Genomic DNA, 20,608 nt, shown 5'->3' with positions numbered 1-20,608 from the left:
CTGGATCTAGAGTAGGCTTCTTAAGAAGAGGTTTAATTACAGCTACTTTAAAGGACTGTGGCACATAGCCTGTTAATAAAGACACATTGATCATATCTAATAGCGACGCGCTAACTAAGGGTAAGACTTCTTTCAGAGGCCTGGTTGGTATCGGGTCTAGGAGACTGGTTGAAGGTTTACATATGGTTTGGTGCTTCACATGTTTGTTTCAGTCTGTTTTCACTTTAAAAATACAAGATATGTTTTATGTTGAAAATCAGCTGAGAGAGGAGAAGGAAGGAAGGAGGAGCTTTAAGGCCGCTGTGATAAAATCAGTGAATGAGGCAGAAAGAACAGAATAAATAATAGAAAACAAAGATGACATGCTAACACTGGCCTCATTCAGCTCAATAGAGCGGCACTTCCTGTTCTGGAAACTGTGTGTGTGTTGTGTGTTGTGTGTGTGTGTGTGTGTGTGTGCGCGTGCGGGGCATGCTGGGAAAAACGCTGGAGGCACTTTAAATATAATATTCAGAAGCTGCAGTCAGAAGAGGCGTCCTCCTCCTCTCCATCCTCTTCCTCCTCCTCTCCATCCTCGTCCTCCTCCTCTCCGTCCTCTTCCTCCTCCTCTCCATCCTCGTCCTCCTCCTCTCCATCCTCTTCCTCCTCCTCCGTCCTCGTCCTCCTCCTCTCCATCCTCTTCCTCCTCCTCTCCATCCTCTTCCTCCTCCTCTCCGTCCTCTTCCTCCTCCTCTCCATCCTCTTCCTCCTCCTCTCCATCCTCTTCCTCCTCCTCTCCGTCCTCGTCCTCCTCCTCTCCATCCTCTTCCTCCTCCTCTCCATCCTCGTCCTCCTCCTCTCCATCTTCGTCCTCCTCCTCTCCGTCCACGTCCTCCTCCTCTCCATCCTCTTCCTACTCTTCCTCCTGGAGTCAACCCCCTGGATCCATCCATTGCTGAAAATAGTCCCTAACAGACCTGATCAAACCGAATATTGATGAAGTTTAAAGTGTTCAGCAGGAACCAACGAGACACAGACAGGAGGTGAGACAGGAAGTGAGACAGATAGGCAGACAGGAAGTCGTGTTTAGAGACAGACCAACATGTTGGATTGAGTCTATTATTATTATTAGGATTATTATTGTTATAATTATTATGTTATTATTTTATTCATGTTCAGGGAGCTCTGCTGTCGCTGACATGCTAACGCTAACATGCTAACGCTGACATGCTAACGCTGACATGCTAACGCTGGCCTCATTCAGCTCAATAGAGCGGCACTTCCTGTTCTGGAAAGTGTGTGTGTGTGTGTGTGTGTGTGTGTGTGTGTGTGTGTGTGTGTGTGTGTGTGTGTGTGTGTGTGTGTGTGTGTGTGTGTGTGTGTGTGTGTGTGTGTGTGTGTGTGTGTGTGTGTGTGTGTGTGTGTGTGTGTGTGTGTGTGGAGGGAGGCGTGTTTGATGTTGATGAGGGGCAACGACATTGATCTGCACAGAGAGAGAGAGAGAGCCGGCGGTGACAGAGTCCAGTTGCAGTCGGAGGTTGGCGGCGTGCGTCTGCGGCGAGCGTCTGCGGCATTGTCTAACTCTTCTTCTGCTGCAGGACTGACGGACCGACACACCGGCGGACTGGCAGCGAGGAAGGAAGTAGCATCCAGGATGGCGAGCACGGCCCCGGCCAGGAAGCCGTACCGCAAGGCTCCGCCGCAGCACCGTGAGACGCGCCACGCCCTGCCCATGGCTCCGCCTCCACCTGCACTGCAACCCGACATCAATCAGGTAAACCAACACCGCCTAGACACACCTCCACCCCCCCTGCAGTACCTCCCCCACCCCCCCGCCGCCGCCGCTCACTGGCCACAGATCAGCGGCTCTCAGCATGGCGTCGCCACCTCGCCACTCTCCGACAGCGAGCTGGACGTCTCCAGCCTCTCCAGCCTCGAGCTCATCACATCGCCGCTCTTCAGCAGCCGCCGGCACACCCGGACCAGGACCATGGCGGTCGGCGTTACCACGAGTCCTTCCTGTGCAGCCAGGAAACCCTCGTCCTCCCGTGGGCCCAGAGGAGAGGGCCACCACCGGACCCAGACCGCCACGCAGACCGCCACGCAGACTGTCACGCCTCCCAAGGGCATCCTGAAGCAGCCGGCCTCGCTGGGTGTGGAGCACGCCTATGACATCATCAGGAAATCAAAGTCAGTGGAGCTGCTGGATGACAGCAGAGGCCGGCACGGCGCCGCCATCCACCCACCCACGCGCTCTCTGGACCGGTCGGACCAGCGGGCGCCAGCCTCGCGGCGGGCCTTGGACTCCAGGACAGACTGGAACTGGAGGATGCAGGTTCTGGAGGAGAAGGTCCGCTTCTCCAACTTTCTGGACGAGATCACCTGTCAGGTCCTGAGCCCCGCCCACCTCACGCTACTCGGCAGGATGCCCTCCAGTGAGCCGGGAAGCCCCGCCCCCCAACGCCACAGCCGGCATGCCCACGGGAAGCAGCAGGTAGAGGGTCCACCTGCAGACCGGAGTCAGCGCTGGGATGACTGGGTGGCGGCGGTGCAGCGGCCCCGCTCCGGGTACCAGCCCCTACAAGAGGGACAGCAGGGTGACATCACAGAGAGGGCGGGGCATAAAGAGGAGGGGTTGAGGGTGAATAGAGGAGTAAAGATGGAGGTTCAGGAGACAGAAGAGCCACAGAGACACAAACACAGACTTCCTGTTACTAATCAGGGTCTTCTGACCCACATCAAGGTAGGTTTGTGTGTGTGTGTGTGTGTGTGTGTGTGTGTGTGTGTGTGTGTGTGTGTGTGTGTGTGTGTGTGTGTGTGTGTGTGTGTGTGTGTGTGTGAGGGGGGGGGGGGGTCTTCATCCTCATCCTCCTTTCTGTATTTAAATGTAGTTATTCTCTAGTTTTCATCGGGTCCAGGTCCACACTGGTGTTCAGGTTCCAGATAATTCAGAGAGAACTGAAGGTTTTATGTGATCCGAGTCTAAAGAAGGAAACTTTCATTTACATGACATTATTGACCCACGCTGATGAGGACTTGTAATCTGGAGAGACCAGGGCTGGGTTGAGTTTGTTAATCCTGACAAGAGACTCTTGAGTTTTCTGTTCCAGCAAGAGAGTGAACTTAATCTTTAGGTCAGTTACCATAGTTACCATGGTCTGTCTGTATCCTCCCTGTCTGTCTGTATCCTCCCTGTCTGTCTGTCTCCCTCCCTGTCTGTCTGTCTGTCTGTCTCCGTTTTTCCTCACAAGCGATCACATTTCTCCATAAACAAACTCATTAATATCTCTAACTCTCTCCCGGTTGCCATGGTGACTCATAGTATCGGCGCTCCATCGATGATGGCGTTGTAGAGTCGGCAGGCCTTACTCAGAGTTAACATCCTCAGAGTCCAGGGTCAGGGTCAGAATCCAGGGTCAGGTTCAGAATTTGTCGAGCCTGCTTTCTGGAACACACCCCAGGATGAGGACTGAGACCGGGATGAGGACTGAGAACAGGATGAGGACTGAGAACCGGATGAGGAATGAGACCAGGAGCAGGTTCTAGTTGAGGAGACAAACTGAGAGATGATGATTAATTAATTATCATGAGTTATTAGAAGTTTGAGTTTCTATCTGACCAACGATGCCAAGTTCATCAGCGTCTCTGCAGCACCAGTCCCTGATTACCCAGAGTGCAACAGTACAAAGGCCAGGAGATGACACACAAGTGAGTCGTTATGTGACAGGAATGTGATCTTGCTGGTATTGATCACCAGCAACTAGGCTTCAGGATCTGATAAAGTGTCTATAACAAATAATCAGAATCCTGCAGCAGCAGAACACAGGAATCTGATTGGCCTTTTAGTAGCTGAGACATGGATTTACACTCTGTAGGCGATCAATAAGCTGATCCATGGTGTAAAACCCTGCTGCATGCTGGGAGAGGAGGTGTTTCCACACGTGGACAGATCGATGATGAAACAGGAAACGTTTACTGACCTGACAGCACTGATGGGTCACATGTTGCTCATGTGATCATTCGTGTGATCAATCGTGTGATCGATCATGTGATCAATCATGTGAGACCAGCAGTCCTGGAAAAGTCTTGGAAAGGGTGTAGTGATGAAGACCTCTTCAGTGTTTTTACTTCAGATATTAAAATAAAAATGTCACAACGTCACATTTTTAAAGAAGAGACACAATAAACATGTTTGTCATTCAAAGCGGAGAGTGTTGTTGTTTCCTGTTGTTGTTTCCTGGTTTTGTTGTTATAACTGTTGTTGTTTCCTGGTTTTGTTGTTATAACTGTACCCTGAGGGGTATTCCACCAAACTCGCTAATGAAGGCGGCGCTTACCTGGTTAAGCCTGGTTAGAACTAACGCCAACTTCCACTTGCGGCTAAACCCGTTCCATTAACACATTTCAGCCGCGCCTTGTTGAGGCTAATTCAAGCCAGGTTAACGTTGTCGTGTGTTACGCCGTTCACGGGATATGAAGCCAGACCAGAACCGTGAATGTCGAATCATCGAGAAAATGGCGGGAAAAAAATTGCGAGGCTGTTTGGGCAAGAATTGCCAAGCGATTAAATGCGTAAGTACCGTCAAGAGAAACAAGTCTAATATAATACTGACAAGGATTACCTAAACGTGAGGATAGTGTAGAGGTAAAGTGCCGGCTTCGCACGCGGCCGGCCACGGTTCAATTCCCGACTATGGAAGTTTGTGAACTTTCTTTCTTTAGCCGAACACATGTCTTCACCGGGTTGTGAACCCAGGCTGCCTGCATGTGGGGGCAGGTGCATCACCACTCACCTAACTGGGGGATGAACAACATGTGAAATACATATGTATTTAGATAATAATATGGCCCGTCGGTGTTCAGGAAATAAATGATTTATTAATATTTTTTTTAATAGCGAGCATGTATTCTTAGACACTTGATGAAAATATAGTCCGTTTGTACTTCATATATGTCATTTTTGTCATTTTTTGTCTTTCACGAAATCACGAGGACTAGGCTTGGCGGAACCTTCTGCTGGTACAGTTGTTTCCGACAGACGGATTTCTCTGTAACCCCGCTAAAGTAAGCCTGATGGTTAGCCTGCCCTGGGGCAGGCTAACCATCGGATAAATTCCCATGGTTACTTAGCGGAGAGTGCCTCAAGTCACGTTGATGGAACGCAACTCTCGCTAAAGGTAGCGAGGCTTATCGAAATTAGCTCGGCTTTGCACTTAGCGAGTTTGATGGAATACCCCTCTGGTTGTTGTAACTGTTGTTGTTTCCTGTTGTTGTAACTGTTGTTGTTTCCTGGTTGTTGTAACTGTTGTTGTTTCCTGGTTGTTGTAACTGTTGTTGTTTCCTGGTCGTTGTAACTGTTGTTGTTTCCTGGTCATTGTAACTGTTGTTGTTTCCTGGTTGTTGTAACTGTTGTTGTTTCCTGGTTGTTGTAACTGTTGTTGTTTCCTGGTTGTTGTTTCCTGTTGTTGTTTCCTGGTTGTTGTTTCCTGTTGTTGTAACTGTTGTTGTTTCCTGGTTGTTGTAACTGTTGTTGTTTCCTGTTGTTGTTTCCTGGTTGTTATAACTGTTGTTGTTTCCTGTTATTATAACTGTTTTTGTTTCCTGGTTGTTGGAAGTTTTGTTGTTTCCTGTTGTTGTAACTGTTTGTTGTGTTTCAGGAGGCGTTGACTGACTCTGAGCGCATCAGGTGAGACTTTTTTCTATTATTATTATTATTATCATTATTAATATTATCGTTGTTGTCTGATAACACTTTACAGCTTTACAGTCGAGAAGACAAAAATCAGACCCAACATTACATGTTTAAAGTACTTGTTATGCAGAATAATTGTAGTGGAGGAGAAGTAGGAAGTAATCAAAAAAGTACAGGTATCTCACCTGTATATAGTAATTCATAAAAGTAGTTAATGTAAAAACAGTGTTGGAGACATTAAAGATTGTTGATCACCCTTCCTGCTGTGACCTCTCTGACCTTCTGACCATTACCCAGAATCCTCCAGCAGCAAAATGAGGATCTACAGCGTCGGCTCTCTCTCTCCACCCACAAGATGGAGGCCATAGAGGCAGAGTTTGACGGCAGCCGTCACTACATGGAGGCGGAGCTCAACCGTACAAGAGACGACCTGGACAAGATGAGGGACAAGTTCCGCAGGTGAGGGCTTGGATTGTCCAGATCAGATCTCAATCTCGTGACGAGGTTAAAGGTCATCAGCTGTGACTCTGCTCTGACTCGGCAGTAACTCTTCTGTGACTCTGCTGTGACTCGGCAGTAACTCTTCTGTGACTCTGCTGTGACTCTTCTGTGACTCGGCAGTAACTCTTCTTGACTCTGCTGTGACTCGGCTGCAACTCTTCTGTGACTCGGCTGTGACTCTTCTGTGACTCTACTGTGGCTCGGCAGTAACTCTTCTGTGACTGCTGTGACTCGGCAGTAACTCTTCTGTGACTCGGCTGTAGCTCTTCTGTGACTGCTGTGACTCTTCTGTGACTCGGCTGTGACTCTGCTGTGACTCGGCAGTAACTCTTCTGTGACTCTGCTGTGACTCTTCTGTGACTCTGCTGTGACTCGGCAGTAACTCTTCTGTGACTCGGCTGTAGCTCTTCTGTGACTCGGCTGTAGCTCTTCTGTGACTCTTCTGTGACTCTTCTGTGACTCTTCTGTGACTCTGCTGTGACTCTGCTGTGACTCTGCTGTGACTCGGCAGTAACTCTTCTGTGACTCTGCTGTGACTCTTCTGTGACTCTGCTGTGGCTCGGCAGTAACTCTTCTGTGACTCTGCTGTGACTCTGCTGTGGCTCGGCAGTAACTCTTCTGTGACTCTGCTGTGACTCTTCTGTGACTCTGCTGTGACTCTTCTGTGACTCGGCAGTAACTCTTCTTGACTCTGCTGTGACTCGGCTGCAACTCTTCTGTGACTCGGCTGTAGCTCTTCTGTGACTCTGCTGTGACTCTGCTGTGACTCTGCTGTGACTCTGCTGTGACTCTGCTGTGACTCGGCTGTGACTCTTCTGTGACTCTGCTGTGACTCGGCTGTGACTCTTCTGTGACTCTGCTGTGACTCTGCTGTGACTCTTCTGTGACTCTGCTGTGACTCGGCAGTAACTCTGCTGTGACTCGGCTGTGACTCGGCTGTGACTCTTCTGTGACTCTGCTGTGACTCAGCAGTAACTCTTCTGTGACTCTGCTGTGACTCTGCTGTGACTCTTCTGTGACTCGGCAGTAACTCTTCTTGACTCTGCTGTGACTCGGCTGCAACTCTTCTGTGACTCGGCTGTAGCTCTTCTGTGACTCTGCTGTGACTCTGCTGTGACTCGGCTGTGACTCAGCAGTAACTCTTCTGTGACTCTGCTGTGACTCTGCTGTGACTCTGCAGTAACTCTGCTGTGACTCTTCTGTGACTCTTCTGTGACTCGGCTGTGACTCTTCTGTGACTCTGCTGTGACTCGGCAGTGACTCGGCAGTAACTCTGCTGTGACTCGGCTGTGACTCGGCTGTGACTCGGCTGTGACTCGGCTGTGACTCTTCTGTGACTCTGCTGTGACTCAGCAGTAACTCTTCTGTGACTCTGCTGTGACTCGGCAGTAACTCTGCTGTGACTCTGCTGTGACTCTGCTGTGACTCGGCAGTAACTCTGCTGTGACTCTGCTGTGACTCGGCTGTGACTCGGCTGTGACTCTTCTGTGACTCTGCTGTGACTCAGCAGTAACTCTTCTGTGACTCTGCTGTGACTCTGCTGTGACTCTGCTGTGACTCTTCTGTGACTCGGCAGTAACTCTTCTGTGACTCTGCTGTGACTCAGCAGTAACTCTTCTGTGACTCGGCAGTAACTCTTCTGTGACTCTCTCTCTCTGCAGACTCCAGAACAGCTACACAGCGTCTCAGAGAGCCAATCAGGATCTGGAGGAGAAGCTTCATGCCCTGGTAAGCTTTCTGATAAGACGACTCATTTAGCACAAAACAGCCAATAAGAGTCCTGAATGCAGAATATATAATTAAATACATAAAGCTTATTATGTTCCATAATTTAGAATGTAATACAATATTCAGCCTTTATTATCATTAAATAATGAAATAATCATTGAAACTTTTGTTACTGAATGTTTTAAATTATTTCATATCTGACTTATTCAAACAAAACGTTGCATCAAGTTATAACATGAATTATTTTATTTATTTTTATATAACTAAGATATAAATGAGATGAAATGTTGTGACTTCATATATATATAATCTAATAATATTCTGAGGAAATGAAATGATTGTCCATCATGTGAGTGAGGCTTATTGATCGTGTGGCTCATTGATCGGAACTGATCGATGACTAAATGAAAACACACTGAGGCGTTTTATTGATTAACTGTGGAAAAGTGGACAGACAGCCGCAGCCGGATGGTTGCCATGGGTTACCAGAGGTCAGAGGTCACTATGAGTCAGTCGGTTTACAGTGACCTTGTTACCACGGTTACTCTCTCACTGACTTCATCATTAAAAAAATTCACTAAAAACAAAAATATACATATATTAACATACAATTTGCACTTCTTTGACACTGACATTTTTGTCCTCTAAGGGTCACAGTGTGTAGCAAGTTGAACGGGTCCATAAGGGTTAAGCTGTGTAACTGACAGCAGGCTAAACGTTTATTATTAATATCTCTACTGCAAACTCTGTTCTGTTTGTATCAGGAAACACAAAGTTGAATGTTTTCAAAGTTATTGTTAGAACTGTAATGCATTATTATGTATTAATATCAGTACTCGGTATCAGCAAGTACTGAAGTAAGTATTTGTACTTGAAACAAAGTGGTATCTGTACATCTCTATTTGTTAACATTCAGGTTTATACATCATAATATATATATATACACACTGTATATATATATATCCTATCACAGTACCACGCTGGAATTCATATATATTCATATGAATATATATATATATATATATATATATATATGAATTCATATATATATATATATATATTCATATGAATATATATGAATTCCAGCGTGGTACTGTGATAGGATATATATATATATACACTGTATATATACATATATATATATATATATATATATATATATATATCTTTCACACGTTTGTAGAAACAGTCTGCATGCCGAGGTGCTGCTTTCATACACCTGTGGCCGTGGAAGTGATTGCAACACCTGATTTATATTATTGGGATGGGGAAGTGAATACTTTTGGCAATAGAGTGTATTATACAGCAAGGGTTTATTTCCAAATAGAGATTAATCACCCAACCAAAGTTCCTGTTTTATCATCTTCTCTTTCTTGCTCTTTCTCACGCTGCTCTGTGATGGATGACTCATCATCATCATCATCATCATCATCATCTTCTTCCTCCTCCTCTTCATCAGGCCGCCGTCAGTCAGACTTGGGTTCATGCAGTTGGGTTTCATTCATGTTCTTCTTTCATCCTCATTTTTCTTCTCTGCTTTCTGTTTCCTGTGTAGAATCAGCTGTTCACGATGGGTCAATTATTATTATTATTAACAGTTTAAAGTTAATACAGATACGTTTTCACTTAATGTTCAAGAACAGAAGTGAATTGTTTTTAATTTATGGAATCATTTTAATGGTTTTAACTTTGATTATTAGTTAGTGATTGATTAATAGGCATTAGGGGGGGGATTAGTTCAGGAGGTAGAGCGGGTTGGCTGGTTCGATCCCCGGCTCCTCCTAGCTGAGTGCCTGGTGTCCCTGAGCAAGACACCTCACCCTAATTGCTCCTGACGAGCTGGCTGTCGCCCTGCGTGGTTGACTCCGCCGTCGGTGTGTGAATGTGTGAATGAATGGGTGAATGTCAGTCATTCCTGTAAAGCTTTGGAGAAAAGCTCTATATAAATGAGGCCATTTACCATTTAATAGGCGGGTCATTAACTTGAACAATTCAACACTAAGTAAACCATTAAAAGCAAGTTACTGTGGAGAAGGATGATTATGATAGTAACAATTAATTAACTACATTTATAAAGTAACTTGAAAATAAAGAATGAAGTCTGAAGTTTATTCTGAAATAAAACTTTAAAAAATAACCCCCCCCCCCCAACAACGCAACTTCATTACACTCCCAATTAATCTGAATCTAGCCCCGCTTCCTGTCACCTCTGGCTCCTGATTGGCCACCTCACTTTTGATTGACAGTTGTCCTTGCTCCTCCCCAGCTACGGAAGGTTGAGAGGGACAAAAAGACGATGGACCAGGAGATCGTGGAGTTAACCAACAAACTGCTGGATGCCAAGAACACCATCGACCGTCTGGAGGAGCTCAACGTGAGTCCCGATCCTCAATAATCCCGTTAATAATCCTGTTAATAACCCTGTATTGATACTGTTATTGATCCTGTATTGATCATGTTATTGATACTGGTATTGATCCTGTATTGATCCTGTTATTGATCCTGTTATTGATCCTCTATTGATCTTGTCTCCAGGAGCGGTACAGGCAGGACTGTAACTTGGCCGTCCAGCTGCTCAAATGTAACAAGTCGCACTTTAGGAACCACAAGTTTGCTGATGTAAGTGTGTGTGTGTTTGTGCGTGTCTGCATGTGTTTGTGTCTGCATGTGTTTGTGTCTGCGTGTGTCTGTGCGTGTCTGTTTGTGCGTGTCTGTTTGTCTGTTTGTGCGTGTCTGTTTGTGTTGTGAGAGAAAAAAGAGAGAGAGAGAGAGAAAAGAGACATGAAAAATAGAAATAAAAAATAGGTGCAATACAAAGAAGTGCAGCACAAGTAGGTCAGTTATTGATGATTGCAGTTTTGGTTGTTTTTAATCCATCTCTTAAGTTTTTAAATGATAGATAGCTGGTGCTTTCTCTAAGTTCAGTAGAAGGGCAGTTCCAGTAATTTGCGGCCCGTACTGAGAAGATTGTTTGGCCAAACTTGCTACGTCTATACTGTATAACACAGTCTCCCCTGGTAACTGCCCTAGTTGCCCTGTCACTGCTGTTTTTCTGCTGTATAAACTCACCCAGCGGTGGAGGTGCCAGCCTATGTAATATTTTAAAAATGAGACAGGCATCCAGATAATGTAAAAAACTTTCTAAATTAAATAAGTTGTACTTATTTATAATATTGCAGTGGTGATAACTGATAGGTTTTTGATCTAATGTTTTTAAGGTTTGCTTGTAGAGGGTTTCTATTAGTTTCAGAGTTGTCACGTTTGCTTGGGACCAGCTTGTAAAACGAAAGTTACGACTGTAACTACGGTTCTATGAATCCTGGATGACCGTCAGTGCTTAACACTGGATATCTTCTGTCTCGCGCATGCGCAGGTCAAGTAATAATATCAACAAAGTCACCTGTGACCTCGGATGACCCCCGGCTCAGGTATAAGTTTGCTTCCTACAGAATCTTCTTGCGGCTCACGAGATTCTGAGTGACCTGGTTTTCTGGCGGTCATCCAGGATTCATAGAACCGTAGTTACAGTCGTAACTTTCGTTCTATTTCATCCTTACTGACCGCCAGAGGCAGTTCTTAACACTGGATGACTCATACCAACAGAATCACGAGGAATCCGGAATACCCACCTATACGGGTGAGGTGGAGGGAGTCCGGCGGAGAACCACGCCCAATGGATGGAGGGTAGCCACATTCACGCTGTAATATCTGGAGAATGTGCTTGGTGACGCCCATGAGGCTGCAGCACATATGACCTCCAAGGGCACTCCTCTCAGGACAGCCCATGATGTGGAGACACTCCTAGTAGAGTGGCATTTTACTCCAGATGGTAAAGAGAGGCTGCTCGCCCCATATGCCGAGGCTATGACGTCAACAATCCAGTGGGACAGGCGCTGTCTGGACAGAGCACGACCTCTCCTGGGTCCACCATGACAGATAAAGAGCTGGTCGGACAGCCTTATGCCTGCAGTAGCTTCTACGTAGGCTCTAAGGGCCCGTACCGGGCACAACAGCTCAGGGTTATCACCCCCCTCCCCTAATGGGGGTTCAAACCGTGGCCAGTTGGATAGGCTGGTTGAGGTGCGAGCACGCCAGCACCTTAGGAAGAAAAGCCGTGTTCGGCCACAAGGTAACGCCAGAGCCATCCGAGTTCCATCTCAGGCATGAATTGCTCACGGACAGGGCGTGCAGCTCACCTACACGTTTTGCTGAAGTGATGGCGAGGAAAAACGCAGTTTTGGCAGACAGCCCCCTCAGCTCTGCCTGTGCCAAGGGTTCAAAGGGTGGCGAGCATAGGGTGTCCAACACCAAGGGCAGGTCCCATGCAGGAGCTCTAGGGGCGCTAGGAGGGCGCAATCTCAGCGCCCCTTTCAAGAAGAGGGACACCAGCCTGTGGCTCCCCACTGTGTCATTGTCGACTCTGGCGTGCCGCGATGAAATAGCAGCCACATTACATTTACATTTAGGTCATTTAGCAGACGCTTTTGTCCAAAGCGACTTACAATAAGTACATTTGTCAAAAGAAGGAAACAAGGAAACCACAACGAATCATTGCCGATAAAGTAAGAGCTAAAAGTAGTGTTAGGTCCTCATCTGAGTAAAGTAGTAGTTCAAGAGCAACAGTGCTACGATCAGAGTGCTATAGGTAAGGTTTTTTTGTTTTTTGTTTTTTTGGGGGGGGGGGGGGGGCAGGGGGGAGGTCATGCTAGTCGAGGTGAAGTCTGAACAGGTGAGTCTTGAGCCTTTTTCGGAAAATGGCAAATGACTCAGCTGTCCTGACATTAGTCGGGAGTTCGTTCCACCACTGAGGCGCCAGAACAGAGAAGAGTCTGGACTTTGCTGAGCGACATTTGTTTGATTTCAGCGATGGTGGTACCAGCCGGCCAGCTGAAGTAGAGGAGCGAAGTGCTCGCTTCGGGGCATGAGGTTTGACCAGTGTTTGAAGGTACACACAGCCACAGTGTAGAAGGCGACCGATCACTGTCTAGGAGCGATTGCAGAAACTTAAGGATGGTAGGCACGGAGCAGTGCACTGGATCGACGTTCTCCACTGAACACCAGTTGGAAAATAGTTTCCACCTGTTCTGATACTGCAGGCGGGTAAAAGGTGCTCTAGCACTCAGAATAGTTCTCCTGACGGGTTCTATGCAATCGCTCAGCAGCGGGTTGGGCCCTGCAGCGGCCAAACCCACAACCGAAGGTGGCAAGGGTTGGGATGCCAAATCCGACCCCCCAGCTGCGACAAGAGGTCTGTCCTCTCTGGAAGGCGCCAGGGTGTCCTGCAGCAGAGTTTGTGCAGCAGGGGAAACCAGGTCCTGGCAGGCCAGAAGGGGGCCACCAGGAGCAGGCTGTGCCCCTGGTGAAGCACCCTGAGAAGCGTTTGGAGGATCAGGGGAAGTGGTGGGAAGGCATAGAGAAGGCTGTCTGGCCATGCGTGGGCCAGAGCATCCTGACTAGGGGTGGGACGATACGGGTAACTCACGATTCGATACTGTGACGATATTTGGCCCACGATAACGATAATATCACGATACACGATATCTGGGATATTCGATATATTGCAAGAAATTTCATCAACGATATATCACGATATGTGACTGAAAAAGAAAAAATATGCATAAAAAATAAATTCCAAAACTTCGTACAATGTACAAATGAATAAACACTGTCCAGCTGGACACATTAAAGTGCATGAACATTAATAACATGTCTTATGTAAACCAGGACAGTGCTTTCTGATACTGAAAAGTCAGTAGCAACTTGTTTTATGTAAACTTGGGCCCGTTTTAGTTTAACAATAGCTAACAAGATAAGAATAACATCAGAATTAAATGAAATATTGGGCACATTTCAGTATGCAACCAATTATGTGCAGAGTTATGTTCACCCATCCAGTACCTGGGAAGTCGGGCCTCATGCCCTCAGAGCTGGGTGAAAACCGCTTGGAGCTCACAGCAACACCGGGCAGCACACGGCTCCGCGGATCCACACATGCGGACCCTCCGGCGGACGGTAAACACGCGCGCCCCGGAATCCTGCCCGTAAATAGGCAATCGAGCCCGGCCGAAAAGTGGGTCTTCATGCCCTCAATGCTGTGTGAAAAGCGCTTGAAGCTCACAACAGCACCGGCCAGCACACGGCCACGCTTATGCGGCGTTCACACCGGACGCGATAGACGCGAATACAATCGCGTGAGACGCGTGTATCGCGCCGCTTGATCATTTTTGGACTATTCGCTTCATTCGCGCATGACGCTCATTTTTTAACCGGTGCTGCTCTAGCGGGGGAAACGAGGGCAGCGCCGGCGGGGAGCCGGCGGGTCACGTCGGTGGACCCTCCTCCTCCGCCTCGGGGTACCCGATGCCAGAGTCCGTGAACTCTAGCGCGCCGCTCGGAATCCTGCCCGTAAATAGGCAATCAAACCCGGCCGAAAAGTTAAAAAAAAAACGTAGACCCAAAATATCGATATTTGCCGTCAGTGTATCGATTTATTTATTGCGACAGAGAGCACAACAATATATTGCAATATCGATTTTTTTTCCCACCCCTAATCCTGACCCAGAGGTCTGGTCGTCTCCATTAAGGAGAACCAGAGTGGGCAGTGGGCTGACTCTTCCGAGGCAAAGAGGTCCACCTCTGCTCTGCCGAAGAGACCCCAAATGTTGTGCACCACCTCTGGGTGGAGCCGCCACCTTCCTGGTGGAGGCCTGTGACGGGAGAGAAAGTCTGCGACCTGATTCCGATCCCCCGGTAAATACGCCGCCCGTAGGCTGGTCAGGCGAGGGGCTGTCCACGTTAGGAGAGCCTGGGACACCTGCAGTAGCCGTGCGGACCTGGTGCCCCCTTGATGGTTTATGTGGAAGACCGTCGCAGTGTTGTCCGACCGGACAAGCACATGTTTGCCTTTCAGATATGGCAGGAAGTGCTTGAGTGCTAGGTGCACGGCCCGTAGCTCGAGCACATTGACATGCTCTGTGCCGTCCCGAGCAGACCATTGCCCCTGAACCGTCCTGTTCTCCCACAATGCGCCCCATCCGGAGAGGCAGGCATCCGGAGAGGCAGAACAGGAACAGAGCCAATGGGCACACCTCTCGTCAGGTATGACTCCTCCCTCCATGGCAATAGGGCACGCAGGCACTGCTGTGACACCCTGAGCCTCCTGTGTCTGTGCCACTTGGCGTCTAGGTGGAAGCTGTTCAACCACCTCTGCAGTGGGCGTAGTGACAGCAAGCCCAGGGGAACGACAGTCGAGGCAGCCACAAATTTGCCCAAGAGGCAAAGGTACTGGCTGTAGGACAGCAACTTGCCCCCTTGGAATAAGGAAAGATGATGGAGGACATCGACCACGCGTCGAGGCGAGGGCCGGGCCTCCATCGTAACTGTGTCCAGATCCACACCGATGAAGGTTATGGTCCGTGAGGGGATCAGAGAGCTCTTCTCCCAGTGCACCCTCAGACCGAGCTGAGACATGTTACAGAGAAGGCGAGCCGTGTCCTCGGCGGCCTGAAGCCGGGTCGGTGCACAAATTAGCCAATCGTCCAGGTATGGTAGGATCTTCAAGCCCTGCGACTGCAGAGGCGAGAGAGCTGCCGCGACGCACCTGGTGAATACCCGTGGGGAGAGGGAGAGCCCAAAAGGGAGCACCCTGAACTGAAAATGATGGCCTTGGAAAGCAAAACGAAGAAACTTCCTGTGATGAGGCACAATAGGAACATGAAAGTAGGTGTCCTTTAAGTCGACTGAGGTGAACCAGTCTCCTTCGGCGACGGCATGAAGGACATCTGCTGTGCGCAGCATGTGGAATGGCAAGACTTTTAAAAACTTGTTGAGGCCCCTTAGATCGAGGACTGGCCGCAGCCGGCCGCATTTCTTTGTGACCAGGAAGTAAGTCGAGTAGAACACCCTGGGCTGAAGCCGGGGATCCACCGGCTCGATTGCCCCCTTGGTCAGGAGGGCGAATAACTCCCGATCTAGGGCTAGGTTTTTTGCCGGGTCGTGGATGACGTCATCTTGACCCGGCCAAAGGCAGGGGGCCGTCGTCGGAACTGAAGTTTGTAACCCTGGGCTAGGGTGGAAACCACCCAGGGATCCAGAGTTTGCACTGCCCAGCAGTCCAGCTGCTGCTGGGAGAAATGTCCGAGCCCCCAGCCCTGCCGGAGGGGGAGGGCATGCCCCTGCTAAGACCCGAGAACTGCCGCCTGGTACGATCAGCCTGGACAGTCCGCTCGAGTGCCTGCAGAGCGGCTACAAGTTTCGGACAAGGGTGACTGTGCCAGCCAGACCTGGCGGCGAGTCTGAACGAGAGTGGACATCAGACGCCCCATTTCCCTCGACATTAAGGCAAAAGCCTGCAGCGAGGCATCACTGAGGCTGATGGTGGGTGCGTCCACTTCAGCCTGCTGCAGGGAAGCTGACAGGGAAAGCATCAGATGCGAGAGTGAATTGCCAATACGACCCATCCGGGCTGCTGTGCCATAGGCCTTATAAAGAAGGTCGTCCGTAATGCGACATTGCGGGCGAGGGCACCTGGCATCTGGCCTCAGGGCCTCGTCGGGGGAGACTATGAGGGAAGCAATTGTCGGCTCAACAGCTGGCATGTGGTCAAGGCCAAATTTGGCCGCATCCTGCATTGCAGCCAGAGTCCGGCCGTCTGCTGTAAGGTGGGAGAGAGCCTTAGAGTCTCTCCAGCATGCATGCAACTCCCTCAGATATTCTTCAGAGGGAGGGACGGTGAAGGTGGCAGGAGCCGGAGTGCGCCTGAAGAAAGCACTAGCCGGCTTCGGCTCTGCTTGCTGAAGATCCAGCTGCAGGCGTGCCAGGGCTGCACGAATGATGGATCCCATGGAGCCATCTGCCATCCCCTCCACAGAGCTCTGAGCGGAGGAACGAGAGCCAGGCCCAGAGACCTGGGAGGACCTCTCATTAAAGAGAGTGGCAGAAGCTGCCACGGAAACAATGTCCTTCTCCGGAAACAGCTCAGGCATGGATGTTCGCTCGGGTGAAACAGCGGTTTCTGTACGAGCAACAGGGCGGAGGGACAGGAGGAGAGATTTCATCTGGGCCAGCTCTGTTGCAAGCAGATCCACCTTTGAGGACAGCTTGTCAGACTTGGCCGTTTTCCTGGAGGGAGCCCCGGCAGCCCCTGTGGCACGCCGCTTGCTCAGACGGGCGGGCAGGGCTTGGGACGACTGCCCCGACAATGTGGAGCCAGCATCGGCCATCAGGCTCTCCACCTCAGTCAGCCTTGCCGCTCTCGCAGCGAGAGGCATGTAACTGCAGTTCATGCAGGGGTCTTCTGAAAGACCCTCCCTCAGGTGCTCAAGGCCAAGACAAGAGGGACAATGGTCATGGCCATCTTCGGGTTGAAGAGGAGCCATACAGGAATTACAGGCATGTGAATCCATTGTGGCAACGGTGCCAGTACAGTCAGGCCGAGCGAGAGCACTCTGCTGACCGTGAGGACGGGACATAAAACGGTTGTAAGGCTACGGTGAGAGGAGAGTGGAACACACTCTACCGACCTAGCGACCGTATGTATTCTCCCTGAATTTCCCTCTGTTAATGCTATAGTGAGGGGGCGAGGACACCCCCTTCGCAAATACGGCAGCTTATCAGTATAGGGATTTAGTTATCAGTATAAAGGCTAGCACAGCGCACAGGCTCCTGCTAGCACCCCCCAAAGGCAGCCTGAGCGAGAGCACTCGGCTAACCGTGGGGACAGGACACAAACAGTGTTCAACGCTACGATGAGAGGGGAGCGAGGACACACCCCTTCACTAGTATGCCAGTTATTCGCATAAGCTAGCGCCGAGGCACACTTCAGGGCAGCCAGAGCAAGAGCACTCCGCTAACCGTGAACACAGGACGACAAACGGTGATCAATACTACCGAGGGAGGGGAGGGAGGACACCCACCTTCACTGATATGGCAGTTATCGATCTGAAGCTAGCGCGGGGCACGCGCTCCCGCTAGCGTCCTTTCAGAGCAGCCAGAGCGAGAGCACTCCGCTAACCGTGAACGCAGGACGTGTTACTTATGAAATAAATGCCAGTGAGAGGAGAGCAGACAATACTCTCCGTCTTCTCCACATTAAGTTAGCTTGCTTCATTAGCGAAAAACGCCATGAGGTAAGCCGAAAAACGATACGGGCAAGGAGAGGGGAGCGAGGGCACTCACTTCACTGACGCTGTATCAGCATTTCCTAGCTCCCGCTAGCATAACACAACACCATAAACCAATCGACCTTACCGGCTGGTGGAGATAGTGATGAGTGATGATCGGAGGATCCGTCCATCCCGGCCGAGGCCGAACGGCCTGTACTCACCGATCCTCCTCTAAGCCTCTGGAGGGCGAAGAATACGCAACTCTGATCTAGAGACCACGAGGCTACAAGCGACGAGCCGAATAGTCTATAATATAGGGCTTTAGCTAAAGCTAATGATACCGCAGAAACAAGCGGTAACCTACAAAGCGAGAAGATGAAAAGGAAGCGATCTTGCGGATGACACCGGAACTTATACCTGAGCCGGGGGTCATCCGAGGTCACAGGTGACTTTGTTGATATTATTACTCGACCTGCGCATGCGCGAGACAGAAGATATCCAGTGTTAAGCACTGCCTCTGGCGGTCAGGATGAAATAGAACAGTATGATATGTGAGAAAAGATCATGGCATGCATAAAGAGTTTGGCTGCCTCTGTTGTTAGACAGGGCCTTATGTGTTTAAAATTAGCCAGGTTAAATCTGATCGTATAAGCCACCTTTTTAACATGTTTTTTAAAAGTTAAATTAGAATCTAAAATGATACCAAGGTATTTAAAATCAGGCACAACCAAGAGTTCCTGGCCTTCAATAAAAACATTAGCTTGCTGTGCACTAGTTTGTGTTTGTGCGTGTCTGTTTGTGTGTTTGTGTGTGTCTGTTTGTGCGTGTCTGTTTGTCTTTTTGTGTGTTTGTGCGTGTCTGCATGTGTCTGTGTTTTTGTGTGTCTGCGTGTTTGTGTGTCTGTGTATGTCTGTGTGTGTGTTTGTGCATGTCTGCGTGTGTTTACATCTGCGTGTGTTTGTGTGTGTGTGTGTGTGTTTGTGCGTGTATGCATGCGTGTGTGTGTGCGTGTGTGTGTGTGTGTGTGTGTGACCATCTAAATGTGTTATAACCCCCCCAGTTGCCCTACGAGCTGCAGGAGATGCTGAACAAACACATGAAGAGCAGCCTCCCGGAGCGAGGCCCCGCCCCCTCTCAGGGCCCCGCCCCCTCTCAGGACCCTGATACGCTCAGTCTGACTCCGGCCGATGTCGTGCCGACCTCCGTCATTGCCCGCGTCCTGGAGAAACCTGAGCCGCTGGTCCTGAATTCGGCCCAGTCCAGCAGCTGCAGCCGGCCCGTCGCCGAGGATGTGTTTGTCCACGTGGACATGACGGGCCCCACCCCCTCTCGGGGCCCCGCCCCCTCTCGGGGCCCCGCCTCCCCACCACCACGTGGTGCCCCAGTGGATGGCAGCGAGGAGATGATGCAGCAGAACGGTTCCTGTCGCAGTCTGGACGGGCAGTCGGGCGGCGAGGAGAAGCTGAACCCGTACCCGGCGCCGCCGCCCCCCCACCCGCTCTACACCGGTCGCAAGGTCATCGAGTTTTCGTCAGACGACAAGGTGAAGATCCCCAAGAACTCGCCGCTACCCAACTGCACCTACGCCACGCGGCAGGCCATCTCCCTGAGCCTCGTCCAGAGCGACGAGGAGCGCCAGGCCCCCAGCAGCCCCGCCCCCTCCTCTGGTGGCGGGGGCCGCCATCGCACGCCGCCGCCCCAGCGGGATGCTGCCAACGAGCCGCTGTCCAGCCAGTCCAGCCCCTTCAGCAGCCCACCACAGGTAAGGCCGCCGCATGCCGCCTCATGTTCCATACCTGCAAACTAGTCACCTCTCTACAAAATTCGCCGTGGGTGGGGGGGGGGCGATTCCGTCGTAACATTGGTGGAAAGGCGAGTCAAAATATGCTACGAACCGGACCGTTTAAATAAAACCCTAACCTTTGTTTGCGTAACGGTGTCTGTCTTTAGATAGAACCAACGGTGTCTGCTGTCTTTAGATGGAACCAACGGTGTCTGCTGTCTTTAGATGGAACCAACGGTGTCTGCTGTCTTTAGATAGAACCAACGGTGTCTGCCGTCTTTAGATGGAACCAACGGTGTCTGCCGTCTTTAGATGGAACCAACGGTGTCTGCTGTCTTTAGATGGAACCAACGGTGTCTGCTGTCTTTAGATGGAACCAACGGTGTCTGCTGTCTTTAGATAGAACCAACGGTGTCTGCTGTCTTTAGATAGAACCAACGGTGTCTGCCGTCTTTAGATGGAACCAACGGTGTCTGCTGTCTTTAGATGGAACCAACGGTGTCTGCTGTCTTTAGATGGAACCAACGGTGTCTGCTGTCTTTAGATGGAACCAACGGTGTCTGCTGTCTTTAGATGGAACCAACGGTGTCTGCTGTCTTTAGATAGAACCAACGGTGTCTGCTGTCTTTAGATAGAACCAACGGTGTCTGCTGTCTTTAGATAGAACCAACGGTGTCTGCCGTCTTTAGATGGAACCAACGGTGTCTGCCGAACCAACGGTGTCTGCTGTCTTTAGATAGAACCAACGGTGTCTGCTGTCTTTAGATGGAACCAACGGTGTCTGCTGTCTTTAGATAGAACCAACGATGTCTGCTGTCTTTA

At 49.8% G+C, this 20,608-nt stretch overlaps 1 protein-coding gene across 4 annotated transcripts in view; it reads left to right on the top strand.

The window, feature by feature from the left end:
- tjap1 (tight junction associated protein 1 (peripheral)) overlaps window positions 1-20,608 on the top strand; it is a 37,203-nt gene that overhangs the window by 11,230 nt on the left and 5,365 nt on the right. Inside the window, exons 4-11 of one of the 4 annotated variants that reach the window (XM_084021429.1) lie at window positions 1,578-1,753; window positions 5,637-5,665; window positions 5,969-6,130; window positions 7,834-7,900; window positions 9,360-9,389; window positions 10,167-10,274; window positions 10,436-10,519; window positions 19,064-19,765. In XM_084021429.1, coding sequence (XP_083877555.1) covers window positions 1,634-1,753; window positions 5,637-5,665; window positions 5,969-6,130; window positions 7,834-7,900; window positions 9,360-9,389; window positions 10,167-10,274; window positions 10,436-10,519; window positions 19,064-19,765 — 1,302 coding nt within the window. In that variant the 5' untranslated portion in view covers window positions 1,578-1,633. Of the gene's footprint in view, window positions 1-1,577; window positions 1,754-1,783; window positions 2,723-5,636; window positions 5,666-5,968; window positions 6,131-7,833; window positions 7,901-9,359; window positions 9,390-10,166; window positions 10,275-10,435; window positions 10,520-19,063; window positions 19,766-20,608 lie in introns of those variants that run through there. The other 3 variants (XM_084021427.1, XM_084021430.1, XM_084021428.1) reach the window with 3 other exon arrangements.

This window comes from Eutrigla gurnardus (genome assembly GCF_963514095.1).
Source record: "Eutrigla gurnardus genome assembly, chromosome: 11".
Lineage (NCBI taxonomy): Eukaryota > Metazoa > Chordata > Actinopteri > Perciformes > Triglidae > Eutrigla > Eutrigla gurnardus.
This window is presented reverse-complemented; position numbering and strand designations above follow the sequence as displayed.